This window comes from Neovison vison, chromosome 2 (assembly GCF_020171115.1).
Source record: "Neovison vison isolate M4711 chromosome 2, ASM_NN_V1, whole genome shotgun sequence".
NCBI classification, from domain to species: domain Eukaryota; kingdom Metazoa; phylum Chordata; class Mammalia; order Carnivora; family Mustelidae; genus Neogale; species Neogale vison.
In genome coordinates, this window is record NC_058092.1 from 187,125,109 (window position 1) to 187,142,285 (window position 17,177).

Below are 17,177 nucleotides of genomic sequence, written 5' to 3' on the forward strand. Positions count from 1 at the left end.
AATTGAGTAAATTCTTCATTTATCATATCATTTTTCCCTTACAAATAACATCATAAAATTATGAGCTTCTGTACCAAGTAACATAAAGTTTTTTTATTATATAGCTTCCTGGTTCAGATTTTTTGTGGGATTTTGAAGACTTTTATTTTTACAGTATGGATTGATTTTTTATTTACTGAACACCTTTGAAAAGTAACTTTTTTCACCATCATTACAAACTCCCAGGATGCTAAGAAGCCCAAGGAATCAAGGTCAGCTATATTCACAGGCCTAGTCTCAACCCTTTATCCTCTTACCCGATAACAGGCTATTCCCAGTCCTAGCCAGGTAAGGCATGAAGGTGATCTCTTACAGGCTTGCATGTAGGTTTTCTTTGCCTTTTCATACTGTAGAAAGAAAGCACCACTAAGCTATTGTTCTTCTGGAAGTTTCAAATGCTATATTGCTAGGATAGTCATAGGGCTTCTGTAGTTGTACTCAAGACCATTCTGAGTTAAATGAGCCCTTAAATTTTTTTTTTTTTTAAGATACAGGTTTTTTTTTTTTTAAGAGCAGCTTTAGGTTCACAGCAAAACAAAGAGGAAAGTATAGCAATTTCTCATACATTCCCTGCTGCCACACATGATAGCCTCTCCCATTATCAACATCCTCCAACAGGGTGGTACCTTTGTTACAACTGATGAAACTACATTGATACATCATCATTACCTAAAGTCCACAGTCATATTTGGTATTATACATTCCATAGGTTTGGACAAATGTATAATGACATGCATCCATTATTAGAGTACTTTCACAGCCCTAAAAATCCTCTGTCCTCCATCTATTCATCACTTCCCTTCCCCCACCCCGCAAAACCACTAATCTCTTTACTGTTTCCATAGTTATGCCTCTTCCAGAATGTCATACAATTGGAATCACACAGTAGGTAGCCTTCCCAGACTGGCTACTTTGATTTAGCAATATGTATTTTAGCTTCCTTTATGTTTCCTCATGGTTTCCTAGCTTATTTCTTTTTAGTGCTGAGTAATACAGGAAACATTCAGAAAAACTCAAGAAACAAACTTCCAAAAGAATTATACCTCTTCTTATCTCCCATCTCCAATATGAGAGACATAACTATAGGTAAGCCTCAGCAAATAGCCTAAGAGTGCTTGCCCAGTGAAATTGCTTGCCTAGTGACTATTTAAGTCAGAAGCTGGGTTCAGATGTAGCTTGCAATGATGTCAGAAAGAAAACTTCTTATTTATTTCACTGCAGTGGAATAATGATTTTTTCCCCTTATGTCTATGGGGGCCTTCATACTTAAATTATAAGGTATCACAACTTCTTGTTGCTGCTGTTGTTTTATTTTATAAAGATTTTATTTATTTATTTATTTGTCAGAGAAAGAGAAGGCACAATCAGCGGGGAGCCAAAGGGAGAAGCAGACTCCATGCTGAGCAGGGAGTCCAATGCAGGATTTGATCTTGGGACCCTGGGATTATGACCTGAGCTGAAGGCAGACACGTAACTCACTGAGCCACCCAGGCATCCCTTTATTTTAAATAGAGAGATAATTGGGTGTTCTAGGGGTAGAAATAGAATGAAGTCAAAACAAAAGCCCAAAATCAAAAGGCAGAGAGTTGATAATTGTTCATATAAGATGATGGGTCCACATTGGTTCATTTCTACTATTCTGTCTACTTAGTATTTATTTGTGTTTTTTGTTTGTTTGTTTAAGTAGGCTCCACACCCAGCAAGGAGCCCAGTGCAGGGGATGAACTCACAACCTTGAGATCAAGACTTGAGCTGAGATGGAGAGCTGGGTGCTTAACTGATTGAGCCACCAAGGTGCCCCATGTATTTGATATTTTCCATAACAGAAAGTTTCTTTTTTCCTTTAAGATTTTATTTATTTTTTTTGACACAGAGAGAGATCACAAGTAGGCAGAGAGGCAGGCAGGACGTGGTGGGGAGCGGTGGGGAAGCAGGCTCCCTGCTGAGTAGAGAGCCCAATACGGGGCTCAGTCCCAGGGCCCTGAGATCATGACCTGAGCCAAAGGCAGAGGCTTAACCCACTGAGCCACCCAGGTGCCCCCAAAGTTTCTTTTAGAAGATCTTGAGAGTGATTCCTAAAATATGGAGAGTAATTACAAAGGAGTCAGGTTAGAGTTCCCTGTGGAATGGAGTTAGCCTCAGCTGAATTAAATATAAAACTTTATGTTGAGGAAGAAGGTTGAAGAAGTTCTTTTGACATTTTCCATTAGTTAAGTCAAGCTAAGAATGTTTCAACTAATGCTAATAAAAGAAAGTTACCTGAAATATTAACTATGATAACATTTATTGAGTTCTATGCAACTTTTTAGTATCATAATGGTTAAAACCACAGACTCCAATATTAGACCGCCTGGATTTGAATCCTACTTCTATTAACTAGTTTATCTAGTGTTGGTCAAGTCACTTTATCTTTGGATATAAAAGTATCAATATCATATTACTGTGTTGGGTCCACACAGATGTATGTTGATGTTTGAACTGAATTCAGGTCCCGACCATGACCTGATTTTTTTTACATGGTTGCTCTCCATCCTGTGTCCCTCACCTCTTTCTCTTCCAGATAGATGTGTCCCAGTCGCAGGAAGATGAAGTGCATCTCAGAAGCATCCACTACAAAACTAATGGTTCGCTCATAGCATGCCTTGGCCTCAGCATGATTTCCACTTAGAAAATAGAGATGGCCCTTCACGCCCCAGACATTAGGGTTCTGAGAAGATAAAGAACAAGTAGTACTTGGGATGAGGTGGTATTTAAAAGTCCAGTAATAATCTTTGTTTAACATTTAAAATTAGACTAAGTCCTTCTTCTTTTTCTAATAGCACTCAGTTAGAAAAAGGGCCATTCATTTGCACTGGGAGGTATTTTTCTAGGTCTGCTCCCTCATTTCTTTCTTGCATTTTTCAAAACTATTTTGTCTTTGGGGTAAATATTAAGAAAACATTCAAACATAACCAAGAGACTGTTCACAGTGAGAAAAAAAGAAGAAATCCAGAAAATATGAAATAGATCAATTATCAGCTAAAGAGCTATCCTTATCCTTTTCTCTGCCCTTTGCAAAACTCATAACTGCTTGAGAAAAACAAATGGAAGGAAATAGATGAGTTTACTGGAAGTTGAAGACCTCCACCTCTAGTAACTAGAAATCTACCTGTGATATGGCATCATTACCTTTAAGAAAGCCTGCTTGCCCCTCCCCCAAACTATACTCAAGAGGTTCTAGAAAAAGTTATTACCAAGTAGTCCATCTGGGCTGCGTGTTGAAGGTATTCCTCTGCCTTGGCAAAGTCCTTCTTGAGAAGGTGTGTCCGGGCCAGCACCAAGTAATACTCGCAGCTGGGGCCTCCTTGAGGGCATAACAGCTCATGGGCAAGCACTCTATGCACATACTATGAGGAAAAACCAGATTATAAGGAGTATATAATAGCTGCATTGTGTCAGTTCCACAGCTCTTGCAGCTGAATATTATGCCAGATAATAATGAATAAGAAACACATTATAGAATGAAATGATTACCAACTTCAAAAGGTTAGAGGTGAATTATAAAGATTCAGCACATCATGGTTCCATTACTCACTATTCACCTAGTCACCAAGCACAGACATTTCCAAAATAAAAATCTGCAGTACTGAAAAATACTGGTCTTGCTAGTCAAAAAACTAGATGAATTTTTGCATGTATGTAATGCAGCAAACAAAAGCTCTTCATCAACCACTCCACTGACACATGAGCTAACATTTTCAGGAAGCTACAATTATTGAAGAAACTTAGTGAGGCAAAACCTCCTTTTCTAAAATTCTAGGCTCAGGATCTTAGAAACATACGTATTTGTTTCTGACAAACTCTCTCATCTATGTTTGCCAGTTTTATACTTCGGGCTATTCTTTATTTTTAATGCTATATAAGGTTTGCAAATTTAATAAAGTCAGATGTACTTACTAAGCAGAGGGAGAAGCTCTACTTTTCTTCTCCCTCCATTCCCATCTTAGCCTATCCTATAGAAACTCCCGTTAACACTTATAGCTTCTTAGAAAAATAGTGGGAGGAGGTTCTGGAGCTGTTCCCTATACCTACATTTCTGGCTCTTTGCATGGGGTGGTGGGGATAGAGACTTACTTAATCTGGGATACAGAAATGTTTCTCTACTACACATTTCTCTACTCTAATGTGTACTGTTTCTCTACACATTAATGTTTAATGTGTTAAAAGTTCCTGTTTAATGTGGCCCACTCCTAGTCAGGTCATAATTCTTGCCCTTTCTTGAGCTTGCCACCCTCAAGTGGAACATATACTCTGCAGGAACAGGGCCAACTCTCCTGGTTCCCGGATCTTGCTCTCTTTCCTACTACTTGTTTCATGGAAATATTTCTTGTTTCCCATGTGGTAGGTAGACCTCACAGGATGCTCTTCTTCTTCTCCTCGAGTAGCTCTATCTGTATGGGTAAGTCAAATCTGAAGCAAGTCACATATCCAGCCCAGTTATACAAATTCAGAAAATTTAGTATTTTTACTCCCCCACATTTACTACCTAGAAAGAAAGAAAGATATGATTATGCTCCTGTGAACCCCCAACACTCACATAATATGAATTCTGATAATAAATTGACATCAGGTTACATAAGCCTTTAGAGTCCAATTTTGCTCTGCTGGTATTCTGAGGGAACAGATTTGCAGTGAGCTGTTCTGATGCTCTCTGTAGAGAGTGGTTCATATTTGGATGTTCACACCATTAGGCCTAGAGTGTGTTCTCAGAAGCATATTTGATTTCTGCATCATGCATATTAAAGCTTGGAAAGATGTCACTATGGATTGAATAAGTAGTTCACTAAAATCTTTCCATCTACATGCCCTTTTCCAAATATTCTGACCTGTACAGCATTGACTTTCATCAAGAAACGTATGGTCTCCATGAAGATGGTGGCAGGAGTTTGGGAAACACCATGAGGGCTAGGATGCAAAAAGGTTGATGAATCTTGACATTTTGATGTTTCTGAAAATATTAAATTAAAAGAATAGATGACTAGATATTAAGGAAAAAATTGTCAGAAACTCAGACAGTGAGCTACATTACTACTAATGAGCAAGGAGAGTATTCTAATCTAATATATGAGAGAGGTTATAATCTGAAAAGCAATAAATTCCTTTATAGCAATGGTTCCCAAAGATCTCAAAAGTTCTCAAGCTTAGTCTACTGGTGTTTCAAATGCAAGTTACAACCAAATGAAATGCATTCTAGAAGTATTCATATCTTCCTGAATGTGAAACACAACCTATTGATATTCTAAAAATGAAGAATCACTGTTAAAAAATCCTAAGTCTGTAGTTAGCCACTTCTCTGAGCTAAACATAAATTCTTGCCTGTTGAAAGGGTTGCACTACTGAGTTCGGATTATCAAGTCTAGCCTCATATGAAGGAACTTAGGCAATATGACAAACTAATCAAATTCAAACAAGATTACATTTTGGTAATCGTGAGAGTTTTCATCTTTTCTAGTTAGTTTATGCCCTTATTTCAAGAGGAAATCTTTATTCCTAAGTACCTTTTTTCACTGGTATCTCCTTGAGAAGTATATTGGATGGTTTTTGGCTAACAGTTGGATCCTGAGATTGTGTGGGTAAAATGTGTTCTTGTGAGTCAGAAAGCAGTTTGGATGATTCTTCAAGAAAGTCATCTAGAATGGATGTTGGAGCTCCTGGTCCTAAATAGATTAAATTTTAATGAGGAAAAAAAAAACCCCTTCTTCCATTGGATATTAAAAGAGGAAAAATATAATTATTTTCAAAGCATAAGAAACATATTTCCTAAATACTGCATGGACAGACTTGTTTTGTAGACATTTTACATACATTTTAAAGATTTTATTTTTAAGAAATCTCTACACCCAATATGAGGCTCAAACTTAAAACCCTGAGATCAAGAGTCACATGTTCCACTGACTGAGCCAGCCAGGTGCCCCAGACTTTTCATATTTCTGAATAATTTAAAGAGTGCAAGCTAAACTGACAGCTCAGCTTCTATAACTATAATCCCTAGTCCAATCCTGCTGCTAACCTAAGTTATGATGATGTCAAACAAATACATATTATAAAAGTTATTTGCTAAACCCAGAATGTGAAGAATCTAAATGAGGTTAATATATTTTTAGATTAAATTAAAACTCTTGAAGGACAGGAATTCTTTTCATCTTAGTATTCAAAAACACCATTATCATCATTATAAGCAGCTATGTTTGAACATGGCTATATGGCAGGAATTGTATTAAAGATTGTGCTAAAAACCTTAATGTACAGTCTTTTTATTTCACAACACTTACTATGCTCCTTTAAACAAGGTGAATCACAGAGAAGTTAAATAACTTGCTGAAGCTCTTGAACCTGTCTTGCAGTCTCTCAAATAAGTAAATGTTTGATGAATAAAAATAAAAAGCAATGCCAGGGAGGAAATGAACAGTTGCCAGTTGGTTCCCAGTCAGAAGAGGTCACCCTCAGCTAGAGCAAAAGATATGGCTTTGAAAAATGGTCAGAAGTTGGATAGGTAAAGGGGGAGAGGCATTTAAGGTTGAGAGCATGCTATTGGCAAAAGCACAAAAGTAGTGAGCTAATTATTTTAATGGGTATTGAGAATAACATAGAGAAAATTAAGAGAAAGGTTGGAGGTGGACTGTACTGACATGTTTTATAAAGATTTTATTTATTTATTGGACAGAGACTAACACAGCGAGAGGGAACATAAGCGGGGGTTGGGGGGGGAAATAATGCTTCCTGCTGAGCAGAGAGCCTGATGTGGGGCTCAATCCCAGAACCCTGGGATCATGACCTGAGCTGAAAGCCAATGCTTAACCACTGAGCCACCCAGGCGCCCCTGTACTGACATTTTAATGCTAGGATTTTTCTTCTGTAAACAAAAGGAGAAAACAATGAAGAGTTTTGAACAGAAAAATCTGAAAATGAAAGTGGTATTTTATGAAAATTACTCTAGCAGCACTATGAAGCAAGGAATAAAAAAATACAAAATGGAGACAAAGAGGTTTGTAGAAAGGCTGTTACAACAATCTGGATATTTGGTAATGAAGAGTAGTAGAAGTTTTAAAGGGAGGATGCAAGGAACATTTTGAAAGAGAACCAGATAGTCCTGAGAATTAACCTGTTATAAGGATGGGGGAAGTTCAATCTAGAAAGGAAGAGGAAGCAGGGATGACTAAGATCATAGACTTGGGTGCTTAATACAGCAATGTAAAGTCAATTTGGGAGATAAGCAGTAGAATTTACTAGTAGAAAAATCCAGCTCCGGGGTTCTGGAGGGATGTCAGGGCTAAATATAGAAATTTGAGAGCTATCAGTAGTAAAATGGAAACTGAGTGCAGGTTGGCTCTTAGAAAGTAAGACATATTATTGGGAGATGATTACCTCTAATGAGTTTAACAAGAAAGAGAAGCTAACAAAGGAAACCCAAACTGTTGGGAGATGCAGGATGCAATGCCACATGTATTTCAGGAAGGAGAGAGTGGTTAAATACTTAAGACTGGGGGCACCTGGTGGCTCAGGGGGTTAAGTCTCTGCCTTTGGCTCAGGTCACAATCTTGGGGTCCTGGGATCTAGACCGCATGGGGCTCTCTGCTGGGCAGGGAGCCTGCTTCCTCCTTTCTCTCTGCCTGCCTTGCTAAATTTTATGGAATAATATTTGTTAAGAATTTTTGTGTTTAGGTTCATGAGGCTTATTGGTGTGTACTCTTCTTGGGATGGGTTTGTCTGGTTTTGAATACCACAGTGATAACTGTGGTCAAACTGTGGGAAGTATTCTCTTTTGTATTTTCTGAGTCTATGGTAGGAATGGGTTAGGCCTGGAGTTTTGTCTTTTCTTTTTTAATTACATATTTAACTTCCTTAAGGAGAGTAGGTCTATGCAGATTTTCTCTTTCTTCCTGACATACTTTGTATGTCTGTCAAGGTATTCACATTACATTACATTATATTCATACCTGTTGGCATTAAGTTATTAATAATTTTCCTTATTATCTTTCTAATATCTGTAAGATTTGCAGAGGTGTTCCCTCTTTCATTTCTGATATTGGTACTATGTATCTTCTCTCTTCTTTCCCCTAATTAGATTTATTTATTTATTTATTTGATCTTTTCAAGGAATCAGCTATTGGTCTCATTACTTTTCTCTCTTCGTGTCTACGTTCTATTTCATCGATTTCTACTCTGATCTTTATTATTTTTTTTCCTTTCACTTACTTATTTTCTAGCTTCTTAAGGTAGACTCTTAGATAACTGATTTTAGACCTTTCTTATTTTTTTAATAGAGGCATTCAAAGCTACAAATTTCCTTCTGGGAACTAATTTAGTTCATCTTACAAATTTTGATTTGTTGCATTATCACTCAGTTCAAATTATTTTGTGACTTCTTTGATCTATGGGTTATTTAGAAGCATATTGTTTAATTTACAAATACTTTAAGTTTTCCTATATATTGAATGATAAGCTGTTCAACAATTGGCTTTTGGATATGTTGAAGGCTGGTTTATAGTGTTTGCTGATTTCCATGATATACATTCTCCTATTATAGCTGATTTCAAGCAACCAATGTTACATCACTGAATGCAGAGTTAGGAAGAGATGCACAAGAGAATACCATTAGATAGTATTTCTACATAAGAATACAATTATAAATAAATAACTTCAATAGCACAGATTATAATAAAATGTAGAAAGGTAATAAAGAAGTGATAAGTTTTGAATATTACCTTTTTAAGGTTGTTCTTGTTGTTGTCTTCAGTTTAGATGGAGCTTTATATTTTGAGACTCCACATAAGTGCTCTCAATTGCTACTTGTAAGAATTTTTTTAACTCTTCATTTTGAAATAATTATAGATGCGCAGGAAGTTGCAAATGTAAAACATATAGTACCATGTACTCTTTACCTATTTATTATACCGTCAATGGTATTATATAATACCTTTCAAAGGTGACATCTTATACCACTATAGTATGGTGTAATATAAATACCAGGAAACTGATATTGGTACAATACTTAAATGCACTAAAGACCTCATTCTGGTTTTTCCAGTTCTCATATGCATTTGTGTATATGTGTGTGTGTAGTCCTAAGCAATTTTATCCCCTTTATAGATTCTTTTAAACACTATTATAATCAAGATGCACATTGTTAGTCAATAAAAGCAAAAATCAACAAGAGGGGCTATACAAAACTAAAAAGTTTCTGCACAACAGAGGAAACCTACAAAAAAATGAAAAGGCAACCTACTGAATGGGAGAAAATATTTGCAAATCATATATATGATAAAGGGTTAATATTAAAAATATATAAAGATCTCCTACAACTCAGTAGCAAAAAAAAAAAATCTGATTTTCAAAATGAGCAGAGGTCATTTTGAGCACTTCATCATGTGTCTGTTGGCCATTTGGATGTCTTCTTTGCGGAAGTGTCTGTTCATGTCTTCTGTCCATTTTTTGATTGGATTATTTGTTCTTTGGGTGTTGAATTTGATAAATTCTTTATAGATTTTGGATACTAGCCCTTTATCTGATATACCATTTGCAAATATCTTCTCCCATTCTGTCGGTGATTTTTTGGTTTTGTTGACTGTTTCCTTTGTTGTGCAAAAGCTTTTGATCTTGATGAAGTCCCAGTAGGTCATTTTTGCCCTTGCTTCCCTTGCCTTGGGCGATGTTTCCAGGAAGAAGTTGCCACCACTAAGGTCAAAGAGGTTGCTGTCTGTGTTCTCTTCAAGGATTTTGATGGATTCCTGTCTCATATTGAGGTCTTTCATCCATTTTGAGTTTATTTTGTGTGAATCTATTCTGCATGTGGTTGTCCAATTTTTCAACACCATTTTTTGAGGAGACTGTCTTTTTTTCATTGGACAGTCTTTCCTACTTTGTCCAAGATTAGTTGACCATAGAGTTGAGGGTCCATTTCTGGCTCTCTATTCTGTTCCGCTGATCTATGTGTCTATTTTTGTGCCAGTACCATACTGTTTTGCTGTTTATAGCTTGAAGTCTGGAATTGTGATGCTGCCAACTTTGGTTTTCTTTTTCAACATTCCTTTGGCTATTCAGAGTCTTTTCTGGTTCCATATAAATTTTAGGATTATTTGTTCCATTTCTTTGAAAAAAATGGATGGTATTTTGATAGGGATTGCACTGAGTGTGTAGGTTGCTTTAGGTAGCATAGACATTTCTTCCAATCCATGAGCGTGGAATGTTTTCCATTTCTTTGTGTCTTCCTCAGTTTCTTTCAAGAGTACTTTATAGTTTCCTGAGTACAGATTCTTTGTCTCTTTGGTTAGGTTTATTCCTAAATATCTTATGGTTTTGGGTGCAACTGTAAATTGGATTGACTCCTTAATTTCTCTGTCTTCTGTTTTGCTGTTGGTGTATAGAAATGCAACTGATTTCTGTGCATTGATTTTATATCCTGACACTTTACTGAATTATATTATGCTAAGAAAAATAAGTCAGTCAGAGAAACACAATTATTATATGCTCTCTCTGATATGAGGAATTTGAGAGGCAAGGCAGAGGATCCTGGCGTAAAGGGAGAGGGGAAAAAAACAAAACAAGATGGGACCAGGGAGGGAGATAAACCATAAGAGACTCTGATCTTGAAACAAACTGAGGGTTGCTGGGGGATGGGGTGGGTTATGGACACTGGGGAGGGTATGTGCTATGGTGAGTGCTGTGAATTGTGTAAGACTGATGATTCACAGACCTGTACCCCTGAAGCAATAATACATTATATGTTTAAAAAAAAAAAAGAACAAATGATGTACTGCATGTGACTAACATAACACAATAAAATAAATAAATAAATAAATATTTTAAGAGGGAGGAAAAATGAGCAGAGGACCTCTCACCTCTCTTCCTAGGCACTGTCTGTGGAGGTGGTGGCCATCTGTTACTGGGCATCATGGCTATCCTCAGACCTTTGGTGAAGCCCAAGATCATTAAAAAGAGGGGGCGCCTGGGTGGCTCAGTGGGTTAAAGCCTCTACCTCAGGCTCGGGTTGTGATCCCAGGGTTCTGGGAACAAGCCCCACATCAGGCTCACTGCTCAGCAGGAAGCCTGGTTCCCCTTCTCTCTCTGTCCACCTCTCTGCCTACTTGTGATCTCTGTCTGTCAAATAAATAAATAAAATCTTGGGGCGCCTGGGTGGCTCAGTGTGTTAAGCCGCTGCCTTCAGCTCAGGTCATGATCTCAGGGTCCTGGAATCGAGTCCTGCATCGGGCTCTCTGCTCAGCAGGGAGCCTGCTTCCCTTCCTCTCTCTCTGCCTGCCTCTCTGCCTACTTGTGATCTCTCTCTGTCAAATAAATAAATAAAATCTTTAAAAATAAATAAATAAATAAAATCTCAATAAATAAATAAATAAATAGATAAAATCTTTAAAAAAAAAAAAAAAAAAAGGACCATGAAGTTCATCCGGCACCAGTCAGACCGATATGTCAAAATTAAGCACAACTGGCAGAAACCCAGAGGCATTGACAATAGGGTACATAGAAGATTCAAGGACCAGATCTTGATGCCCAGCATGGTTATGGGAGCAACATGTTGCCCAGTGGCTTCTGGGAGATCCTAGTCCACAAGTCAAGGAGCTTGAAGTGCAGCTGATGTGTGACAAACCTTACTGTGCAGAGATTGTTCACAATGCCTCCTCCAAGAACCACAAAGCAATTGTGGAAAGAGCAGCCCAGATGGCAATCAGAGTCACCAATCCCAACCCCGGGCTGCACAGCAAAGAAAATGAACAGATAGCTTGTTGTGCACATCATATCTGTGTAAAACCATAAAACCACAAAAAACAAAAATAAAATAAATAAAAATGAGCAGAGGATCTGAATAAACATTTCTCCAAAGAAGACATACAAATGGTCAACAGACACATGAAAAGATGCTCAACATCATGAATCATCAGGGAAATGCTTATCATAACCACAATGAGATATTACCTAACACCTGCTAGAATGCTTATCATCAAAAAGACAAGAAATAACAAGTGTTGGTGAGGATATGGAGAAAGAGAACCCTTGTGCACTGTGGTTGGGAATGTAAATTGATGCAGCCATTATGGAAAACAGTATGGAGTTTCCTCACAAAATTAAAACTAGAAATACCCATATGATGCAGCTATTCCACTTCTGGGTATTTATCCAAAGGAAATGAAAACACTAACTTGAAAAGATATATGCACCCTCCTATGTTCACTGCAGCATTATTTACAGCAGCCAAAACATGAAAGCCAACTAACTATCCATCAATGGAAGAATGGATAAAGAAAATGTGTACATATATACAATGGAATATTATTTAGCCATAAAAAAGAATGAAATATTGCCATTTGTAACAACATGAATGGACCATGAGGACACTATGCTAAGTAAAATAAGTCAGACAAAGATAAACACCATATGATCTCACTTTATGTGAAATATAAAATAAACAAAAACAGAAAAAATAGACTTGAAATCATAGATACAAAGAACAGATTCATGGTTGCCAGAGGCAAGAAATAGGAGTAGGTGAAATGGGTGAAGGTAGTCAAAGGTACAAACTTCCAGTTAAAAAATAAATAAGTCAGGTAATATACAGCATGGTGACTATAATTAATAATACTCTACTGTATATTTGAAAATTGCCAAAAGAGCTATCTTAAAAGTTCTCATCAAAAGCAAAAACTGTAACTGTGTAGTGATGAATGTTAAGGAGTATTATTGTGGTGAGCATTTTGCAATATGTATAAATGTTGAATCATTATATTGTACACCCGAAACTAAATAATATGTCAATTATACCTCAGTTAAAAAACATATTAAAAATTCTTAAGGGACACCTGGGTGGATCAGTCGGTTAAGCAGCTGCCTTCAGCTCAGGTTATAATCCCAGGGTCCTGGGATCAAGACCTACATCAGGCTCCTTGTTTGGCGGGGAGCCTGCTTCTACCTCTGCCTGCTCTGCCTGCCACTCCCCCTGCTTGTGCTCTCTCTTTCTGACAATTAAATAAATAAAATCTAAAAAAATAAAAAGGAAAGAAAAAGAAAATTATATTTTAAAAAAACCTCTTAAAACTAAATAATAAGAAAATAAACACCTGATTAAAAAATGGCCAAAGACCTTAATATATACCCATCAAAGAAGATATATAAATGGCACATAAGCATATGGTAAGATACTTCTCATCATATGTCATCAGGAATGTTAATAATAACACATACACATAATAATAATATACTACACATGTGTAGGAGCAGAGGTATATGAAAAATCTCCAAACCTTCCTTTCAACATTGCTGTGAACATAAAACTCCTCTAAAAATGAAGTCTATTAAAAGTAACTGATTAATACAAAATTTTTAAAATTAAAAAAACCCAGATGAAATTGATGAATTCCTAAAAAGCATAAAATGTCATGAATAACAAAATAAGAAATAAAGAACATAAATATTAAGAAAATGAAATGGTAGTCAGACACCTTTTCCTGCCACAAAACTCAGGTCCCAGTTGTTTTATTGGTTGAATTTTGTCAATGTTTCAAGTCAAAATCAATTCCTATCATATGTAAGTTGATAAAGAATAGCAAAGGAACAAAAGCTGCCTAATAATCTTGATTATAAAAGAGGTGACAAAAGAACATTATGGGTTATTTTATTTATTAATATAGATGCCAAGATCCAAAATAAAGTATTGGCTATTCAAATCCAAAGGTATATTAAAAAAGAATGCATTATAATTAAGTAGGATTTATCCATTGAATGCAAGGATTGTTCAATATAAAGCATATCTATCAATGTAGTTCAAAATCATTTTATTTTTTTCAACTGATACAGAAAAAGAATTTTATAAAGTCCAACACCTATGAATGAAGAAAAAGTTCATTGAAAACTAGGATTAGAAGGGATCATCCTTAATTCTATAAAAGTTTTCTAGAAAAAGTTTACAGCATATTTTATATTTAATTGACATATTTTAAATTCAGTCCCATTAAGATAGGAAATAAGACAAGGTTGACCACCACAATTAATATATAACATATTATTGGAGATAGTAAGAAGACATGAGTAGTATGAGGATTGGGAGAGAAAAGGTAACCTTATCATCATTGTTGTTGGCAGATGATATGATAATCATATTCAAGGGGAAAAATAGATTACACAATCTATTAGAATCAATAAAAGTAATAGTCATATATAAATTCAACCTAAAAAACAATAGTATACACTAAAGTCTAAAATATAAAAATCAATAGCATACATTAAAAAATGCCAGTAATAGCCAATGAGAAAGTATAATTAAAATAAGATACTTTATGGTAGCAATGGTATCTATTAAGTTCTTATTAACTACTTAAACAGACTCATTGCAAAAAATGTTAAACTTTGATAAAGTACACAGAAGATGATCTGAGGATATGGAAAGGCCTTCCATATACTTGAGTAGAATAGAATTTAATAACAAAGATGTTAATCATCCCTAAAATGATTTATAAGTTCAATAGGGTCCAAATAAAAATTTCAACTGGATTGTTTATGTACTTGATAAACACTATAAAATCTATATAGTTAAATAAAGCCATGAATAGGTAAGTCAGGTATAAAAAGGCAGATAAATGGAAGAAAATCACATACCAGATATTAAGGCATACTACAACACTACAGCAATAAAAAGAATACAATATTTTAAGATCAGACCAGTAGACATATTAAAAAGCTTAAAGACATATACCTTGAATTAAAACAGAAAAGACAGTTGTTTAATAGATAATTTTGAGAAAACTAGATTCCTATAATGAAGAAAAATAGAACTGGATGCCTACTTAGCATCATTTTCAAAGATGGAATCCAAATAAACATAAAACAAAGATTATAGAGTTAGAAGAAATGTGACTTGAGGCAAGAAGAATTATTCAAACAAAACTTCAAAGACATAAAATTACAAGGATATAGGAGAGTTGAGCATATAACCAACTAATTTGACCTAACTAAAATTCTACAGGACACTCAACAGCAGCAGAATACACATTCCTTTCAAGTGAATATGGAACATTTATCAAGATAGATCAACAATGAATCTTGGAACATTGAAAAAATAAAATTAAATTTTTAAAAAGAAGATCACATCCTGGACCATAGGACAAGTCAAAATAAATTTAAATGGATTCAAATCATACAAAGTGTCTTTTCTAGCCACAGTGAAATTAAATTGGTTAAGTGTCTGCCTTCAGCTCAGGTCATGATCCCAAGGTCCTGGGATCGAGCCCCATATCAGACTCCCTGCTCAGTGGGGAGTCTGCTTTTTTTTTAGTCTCTGCCTCTGTTCCTCCCCCTGTTTATGTGCTCTCTCTCTCTCTTTCTCTCAAATAAATAAATAAAATATTTTTTTAAAGAGATGTCTGGAAAAATCCCCATTTATTTAGAAAATTAAAAGCGTATAAAATTAAGTCAGGAAACAACAGATGTTGACAAGGATGCAGAGAAAGGGGAACCCTCTCACACTGTTGGTAGGAATGCAAGCTGGCACAGCCAATCTGGAAAACAGTAGGAGGTTCCTCAAAAAGTTGAAAATAGAGTCACCTTATGACTGAGCAATTGTACTAGTAGGTATTTAACCCAAAGATATAAATGTAACGATCCTTGATCCAAAGAGGCATCTGCACCCTAATGTTTATAGCAGCAATGCCCACAATAGTCGAACTATGGAAAGAGCCCAGATGTCCATCAACAGATGAATGGACACACACACACACACACCCTGGAATATTACTGCCATCAAAAAAAAGAAATCTTGGGGCGCCTGGGTGGCTCAGTGGGTTGGGCCGCTGCCTTCAGCTCAGGTCATGATCTCAGGGTCCTGGGATCGAGTCCCGCATCGGGCTCTCTGCTCAGCAGGGAGCCTGCTTCCTCCTCTCTCTCTCTCTGCCTGCTTCTCTGCCTGCTTGTAATCTCTCTCTGTCAAATAAATAAATAAAATCTTTAAAAAAAAAAAAGAAATCTTGCCATTTGCAATGATGTGGATAGAACTAGAGGGTATTATGCTAAGCAAAATAAGTCAATCAAAGAAAGAAAATTATATGATTTCACTTATATGTGGTATTTAAGAAACAAAACAGAGGAGCATAGGGGAAGGGAGGGTAAAGTAAAACAAGAGGAAATCAGAGAGGGAGACAAACCATAAGATGCTCTTAATCATGGGAAACAAACTGAGGGTTGTTGGAGGGGCAGAGGGTAGGAGGATGGGGGTAACTGGGCGATGGACCTTAAGGAGGGCATGTGATGTAATAAGCACTGGATGTTATATAAGACTGATGAATGAATGAACTCTGTCTCTGAAACTCATAGTATAGTATGTTAATAAATTGAATTTAAATAATTTTTGAAAATAGAAAATAAAGAAAATTAAAAGCATACTGCTAAATAACTCATGGTCCTAGCAGTTCAACTCCTAAATATTTTATCCAGAAGAAATGAAAATGTATATCCATAAAAATACGTGTAGACAAATATCCATAGCAGCTTTATTTCAGTAGTCCCAAATTAGAAACACCCCAAATATCTATCAACAGGTGAATAGATAAACACGTTGTGGCATCTTCATATAATGGGATACTATTTAGCAATAAAAAGGGATGAACTACTAATATAGACAACAGCATGTTTTATACTCAAAACAGTCATGCTTGGTGGAAAAAGAAAACATACTATATGATCCTATTTAACTCTAGAAGTTCTAGAAAATGGTGGAAATTTTCTAGAATTCTAAAATTTTAGACATGCAAACTAATTGATGGTGACAGAGAGATGCCTGGTAGTTGTCTGGAAATGGAAGCTAGAGAAAGAGATTCAAATGGGCACAAGGAGAGTTTAGGAGATTTTGGATATGTTTATTAACTTGATTGGAGTGATGTTTTCATGGTTGTGTTCAGATGTCAAATATATCAATCTGTATGTGTTAAATATGTGCAGTTTATGAAATGTCAATTGTATTTCAAACTGTTAGATGCACACAAAATAACAATATGCAATAACATATAAACAAAATAACATATACAAGAAACACATAAACAAAAACACATATTAAACAGATTAGAATGATCAATTTCCTAAAATGGAGGAAAGGAGAATGATAA

General features: G+C 35.9%; 1 protein-coding gene across 5 annotated transcripts in view; it reads right to left on the reverse strand.

Annotated features, from left to right (window-relative positions):
• The window catches only part of CFAP70 (cilia and flagella associated protein 70), a 119,568-nt gene that overhangs the window by 24,330 nt on the left and 78,061 nt on the right, over nucleotides 1-17,177 (reverse strand). For 3 of the 5 annotated variants that reach the window (XM_044239776.1, XM_044239773.1, XM_044239775.1), the window contains 5 exons: nucleotides 5,577-5,735; nucleotides 4,905-5,026; nucleotides 3,273-3,425; nucleotides 2,585-2,746; nucleotides 297-386 (listed from right to left, as the gene is read on the reverse strand). In XM_044239776.1, the coding sequence (XP_044095711.1) occupies nucleotides 297-386; nucleotides 2,585-2,746; nucleotides 3,273-3,425; nucleotides 4,905-5,026; nucleotides 5,577-5,735 (686 nt within the window). The remainder of the gene's footprint in view (nucleotides 1-296; nucleotides 387-2,584; nucleotides 2,747-3,272; nucleotides 3,426-4,904; nucleotides 5,027-5,576; nucleotides 5,736-17,177) is intronic. The other 2 variants (XM_044239778.1, XM_044239777.1) reach the window with 2 other exon arrangements.